At 38.6% G+C, this 10,354-nt stretch overlaps 1 protein-coding gene across 2 annotated transcripts; it reads right to left on the reverse strand.

Moving 5' to 3' along the window:
* Positions 1 to 489: 489 nt before the first annotated feature.
* DUSP12 (dual specificity phosphatase 12) lies at positions 490 to 9,563 on the reverse strand. Of its 2 annotated transcripts, XM_081224653.1 has the most exons (6): positions 8,870 to 9,554; positions 7,784 to 7,897; positions 7,573 to 7,691; positions 7,083 to 7,179; positions 6,580 to 6,766; positions 490 to 3,796 (listed from the first exon to the last, which is right to left on the reverse strand). In XM_081224653.1, exons 1-6 carry the CDS (start codon positions 9,250 to 9,252, stop codon positions 3,635 to 3,637), a joined length of 1,062 nt encoding a protein of 353 aa, XP_081080779.1. In that variant the 5' UTR covers positions 9,253 to 9,554; the 3' UTR covers positions 490 to 3,634. The 2 variants fall into 2 exon arrangements, with proteins under 2 accessions (XP_081080779.1, XP_081080780.1); XM_081224654.1 differs by lacking the exon at positions 6,580 to 6,766 and having other exon boundaries at positions 8,870 to 9,563.
* Positions 9,564 to 10,354: the final 791 nt, after the last annotated feature.

Genomic DNA, 10,354 nt, shown 5'->3' on the forward strand with positions numbered 1-10,354 from the left:
TATTCATTTGCTGTCAACTTAAACCCTTGGCAGAGAAATAAAATTTGAAAGAATTTTATGTCTAGATCCATACCTAGGACTTTACTCTGGCATCTGGTAATGTCTCTTCCCACAGGTTAAGAATCCATGATGCCAAAGTGATGTGCTCAGCCAGGACACATGGTCCCTTTCAAGACACACTTCTGACAACCAACTAGCCCAAACAGCTCCAAGCCTTGCTCAGGCCTCTGACAGAACTGTGCCAATACTGTATGCCAGGAGTGTAGACAGAGCTTAGAAATGTGAGGTGGGGAGTCCACATATACATATACACGAGGGTCCGCATGAACAAATCCAGGGGTGGGAAAAGGGGGACAGTCTGTAGGTCAGGGGCCAACTCTCACTGCATTGCCATATTTTGTCATGAAACTCCATGAAGTCAGAGAATTCTAAATTCAAACCTTGTCTTCCAGGTCATTATGAAGATATATTTGTCAAGAGAACAAAACATTTTAATAGTTTGATAGCTTTATTTATAACTTTTAAGAGAAATAGAATGTAGGCCTCAATTTGTACCCTGCAAATGTTGGTGGGATGACTGACTAGTGAATTTATAGCTTAGTTAAAAACTGCATTTCATCAGTACTATTAGATTTTACAATCTGATTGACATTTTTAGTATGACATCTTTAAGACAAATACAACCCTGAACAGGGAACCCAAATATTAGAATATAGAGGTTAAAAGCTCAGATTTTGGAATAAGCCAAATCTTGCTTCTAATCTAGGTTCATTTGCTACGTAACTTTGAGGAAGTGACTTAATCCTTCTGAGCCTCAATTTCACCCGTAAAATGGGAATAATAGGATCTATCTCACGGCTGTTTTGAGGATTAAATCAAATACACATTTAAGTGTTTAGGAGAGTGACTGGCAGGTAAGTGCTCAATAAACTGCAGCTATTTTAAGGGAAAGGTTTTTTTTTTAAGAATGCTAATTTTTAAAAAATATTTATTTGTGGGGGCTTCCCTGGTGGCGCAGTGGTTGAGAGTCCGCCTGCTGATGCACGGGACAAGGGTTTGTGCCCTGGTCCGGGAAGATCCCACATGTCGCAGAGAGGCTAGGCCCGTGAGCCATGGCCGCTGAGCCTGCGCGTCCGGAGCCTGTGCTCCGCAACGGGAGAGGCCACAACAGTGAGAGGCCTGAGTACCGCAAAAAAAAAAAAAAAAAAAAAATTTGTCTGCGTCGGGTCTTAGGTGCAGCACGCAGGATCCTCTCTAGTTGTGGCGCACGGGCTCTAGAGTGCATGAGCTCAGTAGCTGTGGCATGCGGGCTCCAGAGCCTGCGGGCTTGTTGCTCCGCAGCACGTGGGGTCTTAGTTCCCCAGTCGGAGATTGAACCCACATCCCCTGCATTGGAAGGTGGATTCTTAACCACTGGACCACCAGGGAAGTCCCTTTACGGGAAAATGTTGACTGCTACTAGCTAGGCACTATAATAAGTTCTTTATCTGCAGTGTATCACAAAAATCCTTGTAATAACCCAGATACTACTGTTATCTCCATTTTATGTAAAAAGAAATTAAAGCTAATGCAAATGATCTTTCAAACAACCCTTGCAGGACAGCAGAACATATATTAATCCCATTTTGTGAAGATGAGAAATGACTCCCAATTTTCAAAAGACCTGCTCACTTCCAGGAAGATGGCGATCAGTAGAGCCAGAATTATTAGAGCCACTCTCTGACTTCTACTTCAGTACTGTTTTCACTGTACCACACTGCCTCTGAAGTAAGGTTAATATTGCTATTTTCAACAAATGTGTAAATTCAAATGTTTTACAATTATATTCCTAAATACTAAAAAGAAAGGATTCCTTTTTTATTTTGAGAACAAAGGCATAAAGGATTTACCCCACCCCCAAAATAAAACATTAAAAGACTTTAAATCTGAAAATCTTGCTTACTGGATGTTTCACAAAACTTCAAAATTTACATAAAGAAAAGTCAAGTATCCCAAAATCATTCCTCATTGGCAAATACCAATTATCTTTCAAAAAAGATACTATTTTGTCAATGTCTCCTGGCTAGAATATAAATTACAAGGCAGAGATTTTATCTAGTTTGTTCAATGTATCACCTAGAATCGTGTACATAAAAGGTGCTTAGTAAATATTTACTGAATTAACAATTATAAATTCAAATAAAATCTATGTCATTTTCTCTGTGATAGATGCCACAGTGTTATGGATAGGTATTAGCTTGAACCATATACAAAACTGCTGCTACTCAATTACTTTTCACCTACAAAGAGGCAATTTCATATGGTTCAACCTAATTGTTTTTAAAAAGCTTTCTGGAGTATAACATTACAAAGTAAAGAAGTAAACAGATATTGTGAAAGCTAAGACAGAAATGGAGAAATTTTTTCTCCTAAGAAAAATTTATTATACGAATGCTGCCAAAGGCTTCAGGTCCTATGCTGAGATATTCTCAAGAATCACCTATAACACTCCCACACTTTTAAAGAGGATCATGATTCACATTTTTTTGCATTTAAAGTAACTCCCGTTTTGGTGTTTATGTACATATACACTCACGTGTAAATATGAAAAACATATTAAGAACATGGACTATATTTCTCTTTATTAGCTAATTCTGATTTCATGTAAATGTTCAAGTATCTAATTAGGTATAATTCTAACTATTATCAATGAGTAAAATAAATTCCAGTCTCCAGAGATCACATTAAAAAGCTAATCTGGGGGCTTCCCTGGTGGCGCAGTGGTTGAGAGTCTGCCTGCTGATGCAGGGGACACGGGTTCGTGCCCCGGTCTGGGAAGATCCCACATGCCGCGGAGCGGCTGGGCCCATGAGCCATGGCCACTGAGCCTGCATGTCCGGAGCCTGTGCTCCGCAACGGGAGAGGCCACAACAGTGAGAGAGAGGCCCGCGAACCGCAAAAAAAAAAAAAAAAAAAAGCTAATCTGGACATATTACCTTTTCCAATATACTAACACATCGGGCTAAAAAAGGTGATTGATATGTAGTTACTCCACATTTAATTTTCTTCATCGTTAGAAATATACCTAACATTAATATATTTCTTTAAGTAGATTACTTCAAAAAGTATCATAGGACAACCACATTTTAGTCAGTGTTTTACTGATGTCCTTTTCTTCTACATTTCCAAGAAAAACCCAGACTAATGTAGCTTTACTAATGTCCCTTAAAAGAGAGAAAGAGAAATGTCAAAATATGTCCAAACAAATCTGCTTTACATTTCTAGAAATAAAAGAATGTCACTTAAACATGACAGTTTCTAATTTTTATACATAATTTTGTCCATCTAGACCTTAAGATTACATAACTAACATTCCAAAATCACAACTTTTAAATATATATGAAATAAAGAAAGTATCTAGGTTATAAAAGACTTGAATATCAAATAAAGTATAATTTACATGATTAAAAGGTTTTGATTTCCATTCTACTCAGTGTAAGAAGTTGACAAAGTATAGTTTCTCAGTCACATCAAATGATTTTTATCTTCTCATATTTCAAATGAAATGTTAATGGCCTAAAACTAAACAATCTGCCATGAATGACAATAAGCAAGGGTAGCACATATCATCAGCAAGTTATCAAATGTCGCAAGTTCATATTTTTCTTGTTTGTGATCCCCAAACTGGCAGCATTTTCATTTCATCCACTCTGTTCTTATGTATTTGAAAAGCAGGTGTTATCCATCTACCACATGAGCACTGTTCACCATACCAGTTGAAAGAACCCAACTTGGCATTGCATTTGGGGCAAAGAAGCTGAAATAAAATAAATGTGTTACTTCATTCATTCACTTTTATACAAAACAAATAATTATCTCTGGCAATATATGATATAGAAACAGGTAAGACATGGCTCATACCTTCAAGGAGTTGATGGTCTAATCAGTGAGATGTAATGGCAATTTACTGTAATAGACAGTAGACTACAATAATTGTGTAAGAAGTATGTTGTCCTCTGGGAGTTTAGAGGAGGAATAGATTAATTCCAGCATTAAGGGCGAAAGGTGAAGGTTGAGATGTGAAACAGAAGGTTTTGTGACTGTTTTGTGACTGTGGCACATGTGTTGACTTTTAAATCATCAACGAGCTATATAGAAAGTCTGGGCATAAAACTCAGAAACTAGAATTGATTACATAAATATCTTAAATTTTAGTTTGACAAAATATACCACATTCCTCAAAATAATTAAACATAGAGTTACTATATGATCCAGTAATTCCACTTCTAGGTATATACCCCAAAGAGATAAAAGCAGGGACTCAAACAGATATTTGTATACCCATGTTCATAGCAGCATTATTCACAATACCCAAAGGGAAGAAGCAACCCAAATGTCCATGGATAGATGAATGGATAAACAAAATGTGGTAGCCTATACATAAAATGGAATATTATTCAGCACTAAAAAGGAAGGAAACTCTGATACATGCTATAACATGGATGAACCTTGAGGACATTATGCCAAGTGCAATAAGCCAGTCACAAAAGGACAAATATATGTGTAATTCCACTTTATGAGGCACCTGGAGTAGTCAAATTCATAAAGACAGAAAGTAGAATGGTGGTTGCCAGGGCCTGGTGGGGGTGGTATGGGGAATTAGTGTTTAATGGGTATGGCATTTCAGTTGGGGAAGATGGTGGTGACGGTTGCACAACAATGTGAATGTTCTCAAGGCTACTGAATTATACACTTAAAAATAGTTAAAATGGTTAATTTATGTTATGAATATTTTACCACAATTAAAAAAACCCACATTCACAATATATGTAGGTCATTTATACAGATACCTTCAACTTATACACTGCTATATGTCAATTATATCTCAAAAAGCTGAAGAAAAAAATGTATCACAAAGCTGAGATAAGCAACAGACTGGAGAAAATATCTGCAACATATTACACGAAACATTAACTCTAGACTACTAAAGAACTCCTACAAGTCCATTAGAAAAAGACAAAACCCACAGAAAAATGGGCCAAGGACATGAAGGAAATTTACTGTAAGAGAAAATATAAATGGCTCATAAGTATATAAAGATGTTGGTCTCAACAGTAGTCATGGAGATTCAAATTAAAACATTTTAGGATTAACATTTTTCATCGCACAGACTGACAGATTGACAAAACCTTACCAATTTTACAATATCCAATATGTCAAGGGTATGGGGAAATGAGTACATGCATTCAACATTAGTCAAAGGCAAATTTGTATGGGCATTGTTAATGTCAGCCCAGACTATCAGTAATATTTAAAATGTACACACTCCTCAAGCCAGGAATTCCACTTTTAGGTATATATTCTATAAGAAAATTCAAATAAGTGTACAAAGAAGTATGCACAAATGTGATCTAGAATATTTCATAAAAACACCTTTATCTTGTGTGTTTTCCGGGTTAAATAAAAGCAGCAAGGGAATTCCCTGGCAGTCCAGTGGTTAAGATTCCACACTGCCACTGCTAAGGGCCCAGGTTCAATCCCTGGTTGGGGAACTAGGATGCCACAAGCTGCACGGCACGCCCAAAAAAACAATAAACAAAAGCAGCAAGGTAAAAGCACAAGCCACAAAAGAAAAAAACAGATAAAGTGGACTTCAACAAATAATATCATCAAGAATGGGAAGGGACTGCTATACAAGGTTTATTTGGTAGCGATAAAAATGGTGATAGTTGCAAAAACCTCTGTGAATATATGAAAAAACACTGAACTGTACACTTTCAATGGGTAAATTATATGGTAAGTGAATTATACCTCAATAAAGCAGCATTATCTGAAACCATGGGTTTGAATATAGGGTACCTCTTTCTAGGCAAGACACTAACTAATGCAAACTAAGTTTCCTCACATATAAAATGTGCATAGATATGTGCTCGATTTTATAAAGTTATTGTATTCTTCAAATGAAATAATGCAGTGAAAAGGTTTCATAAAATACTCACCATACAAACTTATACAAACTTTAAACATCATTATATCTTAGATTTAGAATATCTTTAGATTAATATCATGTAAACCTAAAGGAGAATTGTGGCTGTCACAGGATGCTTTGTGGCTGTCACAGGATGCTCATATGAGCTGCATTCTTTAGAATTAACAGGAAGTGAAAAAAAATCTCACAACAAACATACAAAAGATCAAGGAAACAAATACACAGAGCCAAAAGAGAAAAAAAGGAAGATTAAGAAGAAATTTAAAATCTAATTTTAAAATCCTTGATTTGCCCTACTTCTTACAAAGTTCAAGTTTTGTTAAATATATTCTAGTTTGTTAGTCTTAATTTGAAAAAATACAAACAATACCCTTAAAAGGAATTAATTAACTTAGACCAACAGCTTTCCACCAAAAGTGGTTCACTATTTTACATCAGCTGGTTTTGACTAATTTATCTTTGATAAAGTCTTGTCTATATTAGAAAGATGTTAAACTTTAGAAAGAAAGCAGTTAAGATGGAGTAAAATGCTAGTTAAAATATGGTTTAAAATGAAAGGAACAAAATATAGATGACATAATAAAACCGTAGAGAGTAAAATGTGTTCTCACCTGTCCATCCATCACTCCCAACAAAGTGGATTCCATCCACTGCACAGGTTCAATGAAGTAAGATGTACATTGAGCCTGACTCCCTGTAGTAAGCATGAAGGACGGTGTCACTCTCTTGTGGGCAAAGGCTATAGGACCACTTCCTTCATTATGATCCAAAATGCTAGAACTTCGAAATAAAGATCGCCTGCAACCCCCAAACAAACAAAAATATTAATGACTTGCGAAAGGATGAAAAAATAGATTAAATGTGCAGTATTTCTTAGGGGGCAAATTAATATAACATTGATTATGCTACTTTAATTTTCAATAACTTCTACAAGTAACTGCATTACTTTTACTTTTAAGAATTCATATTCTTCTTAAAACCAGATTTGAATATGAAATTTCTGTATTATTCAATTAAACAAATTCCTCCTACAAGATTTTAAGAAACTGAAACTTTCAGTACTTTTCAGCTACTGAGACAAAATAAAATCTCCAGAGGATACAAAATATTTTACCTGCACTTTCTACATTTGTAGAGAACCCCATCTTTCAATCCTTGTGTAATGGCGGATGGGTCAACAGCAAAGAGTTCTTGAGGTAAATTCTGCAATTCTACGTGACACAAAATGTATCCATTTGTCAAAATCAACTCTGCATTTTCAGACAAAATTCAGCTAATGTCAAACTGAGGCAAGTAGTGCTAACTTCAGAAATTAAAAAATATATATATTCTCCATTGTTGAGAAATCAGGATGAGGTAGGAGGGCACAGTGATCAAGCCCTTGGGTTCCAGGCACAGACTGCCTGAGTTCAAATTCAAGCCAGCCACTTACAAACCTTGTGACCCTGAACAAGCTATTTCTTGCTAAACCATGGTTTCAAAAGGAAATAAAAGTACCTATCTCAAGGGATTGCTGGAAAAAGGGATAATGCACCTGAAACATTGGGTGTCAAAGTAAACAGCATCTAGAAAGGACCAAACACATACTACCAATTATTACTCACCTGGATACTTCTCTGTAACCTTTTGTAAACGATACTGTTTATAAATTGCACTAGAGGCATCTACTTCACATCCCATTGCCTGGTATAATTTCAGTTGCCACTCAAACCCCTCATTCATCCTGCAAGGACAAACAAACATAGAGTTAATTTTTATTTAAATAAATAAAATCACATCACAAAAGCAGAATTATTACTATGACAAAGAACTCACTTAGCCTCTGGTTTGATAGTCTTAAGGTTTTCATAGGCTTTTTCAAAGGTAAGCTGGCCAGTCTTCATCATAAAAGCAGTCATTACAGCCACACTTCGACTGACCCCTGTGTGACTGAAAAAGAAACCTTTAAAATATCAAATAGCAACAATTAAAAAAAAAACAAAAAAACCCAGCCTCCCATTAATGGTAAAGTTCAGGTCCACTTCTTGTCTGCTTCTTCTACTCAAATAAACCCTTTGCCTCTGAATTACTACTGCTGTACAAAGGAATTATTCCCTTATTTCCTTATTCATTTTGAATTCTGAACCATATGAAGGTATTACCTATTCAAAAATAATTACACTAATTTTTTTTAACATTTTATAATGGCTTCAGAAAAAATCTAAACTCCTTTGCTGGCTTTAAGGGCCCTGGAGACCTGATTCCAGACTTCTTTCCCTTTTATCACTACCTTATGTCCTTTATGTAATATTTAGAACAAATGCTGGCAGTAAAAGTGCTGGCTCAATAAATGTAAACTATCGTTATTATACTCTTTTTGCCATTGCTATCACCTACTCCATCTTTCCCCTAGGAATGGCTTAGGGATCCTTTACGTCCTAACCAATTTTTCTCTCCCCAAATTTCCCCTACATCAGCCACCCCGCCTCAAACAAAAGCAATGAAAATAATCTCTTCCTCTGAAGTTTGAATAACCTTAACCTTTGTTAATCTCTTACTACACACCTCGCATCCTAGTCTGCATTACAATAATCTGGGTATGTGTGTGGCTTCTCGTGAACAGATTTAAACTCTGTAGGTGCAGGGACTTTGTCATTTACCTGAAGATTTCTCCTACCTCCGAAACAAAACTCAGCGGCTGCAGAATGAACCAACACAAACTGAATGAATCAAAGCCTGCAGGCCATCAGGGGCCCGCCTCCTGCCCGATCCTCTCTCAGACACAAGCCTGTGCGAGAGGGAGGAGGAGAAGGTTCTAGTGGCTGACAGCCCCTTCGTCCTCTTCTGGGTCCTGGGAGAAGGGTGAGGGGGGCAGACTGGAAGCGTGGCGGGGTTGCTCTCCCCACGGACCCGGCCACTCACCAATGCACCAGCACCGCGCGGCCCTCGGCGCGGGCCTGGCCGATGAAGGCCACGCACCGGTCCAGATGGCTAAGCAGGTCGGTCTCGGGTTTGTCCAGCGCTGGCACGAAGAGACTCCGTAGACCCTCGACCCCATCCCCCGTGTTGAAGTCGGGCTCCTCCGAGTCCACCGTCAGCACGGCCGTGATGCCCGCCTCCCTCAGGTGGTCCGGCTCCGCGACTGCCGCAGCTCCACCCAGGAACAGCCCCGGCCGCACCTCCAGCATGTGCTCAGTGAAGCTGACCCGAGTCCGGCTGCCGGCCGTACGCTCGCAGCCATGGCTCCCGTTCTGAGGCTCCAACATGGCGGCGCCCGGAGGCCGGACTGCGAAGGGCCCTACCATCGAGTAGGGGGTCGGCTAGAATGTCCTTCATCTAGGACCAGCCGGCCTGAGTTGCGCCGCCGTTCCCTCGGAGGACCATGTCGACCGCGGGAATGTGGATTTACTGGGGGAAGGTGACGTTACTGCGGCTGGGGCGGAGCTAAACCCCGTTCAGAACCACTTCTGGACCCTTGTCTCTACCCGGCTCCTCCAACTTGGTGGGAGAGGATAAACTAACGCTAATAGAGGGCTTCTCAGGCTCTTAGTGTAGAGATTTTCTGGATTTTCTGCAGGAGCAGAAAATGGACTCAAACTGAAATGATGGTCCCACCAACTGAATCAGCAGCATAATTTTATGCATTTGAAATAAAACATTTTTTCAATGCTTATGAAGCCATTTGTTTGTAGTTCTTCTCTTGTGACTATTTTTCCTTTTTCTTTTCTTTTTGTCCCGTTTTTTATTGGTATGTGAATACTTTTCTTGTTGATGTATACTGTTCTATATATTTGAAGATATTAATCCCATGGTTTTGTGTGTCAGTGCCCTCCAGCCAAAGACCACCAAGAATCCACCTGTAGTTAAGTAAATTGGGTTTATTACTCAACCATGAACTGGAGAATTTCGAGAAATCTAGGTAAGAGAGTGTTAGGAAGATCCTATTACAGGATTTGAGCTTGTATTAGATGAGTTTGGGCTAAGGGTCTAAGGGATTAAGCGTCTAAAGAAGCAGGACTTTGCTCTGGATTGGATGCTGTCAGGAAGTGGGGGTGATTCTATGACTGAGTATCTTAATAAATCTTACCTAAGGGAGGGAAGGCTAGAGAGACACTAAAGCTGTACTTGGTCAAGAAGTAGCAGTCAGTCATGGTACTGGCATAAAGACCGAAACATGGACCAATGGAACAGAATAGAGAGCCCAGAAATAAACCCTCACATAGATGCTCAAATGATCTTCAGCAAGGGTACCAAGACCACACAATGGTCTGGGCAACAACTTTTTGGTTATGACACCAAAAGCAATAAGTGGGACTATGCTGGACTAAAAAGCTTCTGCATAGCACAGGAAGCAATCAACAAAGTAAAAAGCAATCAAACCTCTGTAGAATGGGAGAAAATACTTGC

This window comes from Mesoplodon bidens (genome assembly GCF_964165515.1).
Source record: "Mesoplodon bidens genome assembly, chromosome: 2".
Lineage (NCBI taxonomy): Eukaryota > Metazoa > Chordata > Mammalia > Artiodactyla > Ziphiidae > Mesoplodon > Mesoplodon bidens.

Coding starts and splice junctions, on each gene's coding strand:
- DUSP12 (XM_081224653.1), bottom strand. CDS start 9,252: ATGGTAGGGCCCTTCGCAGTCCGGCCTCCGGGCGCCGCCATGTTGGAG. Junction 7,180..7,572: donor GGTTACAGAGAAGTATCCAG/GTGAGTAATAAT, acceptor TGTGTCACGTAG/AATTGCAGAATTTACCTCAA. Junction 3,797..6,579: donor TGGGAGTGATGGATGGACAG/GTGAGAACACAT, acceptor ATTTTATTTCAG/CTTCTTTGCCCCAAATGCAA.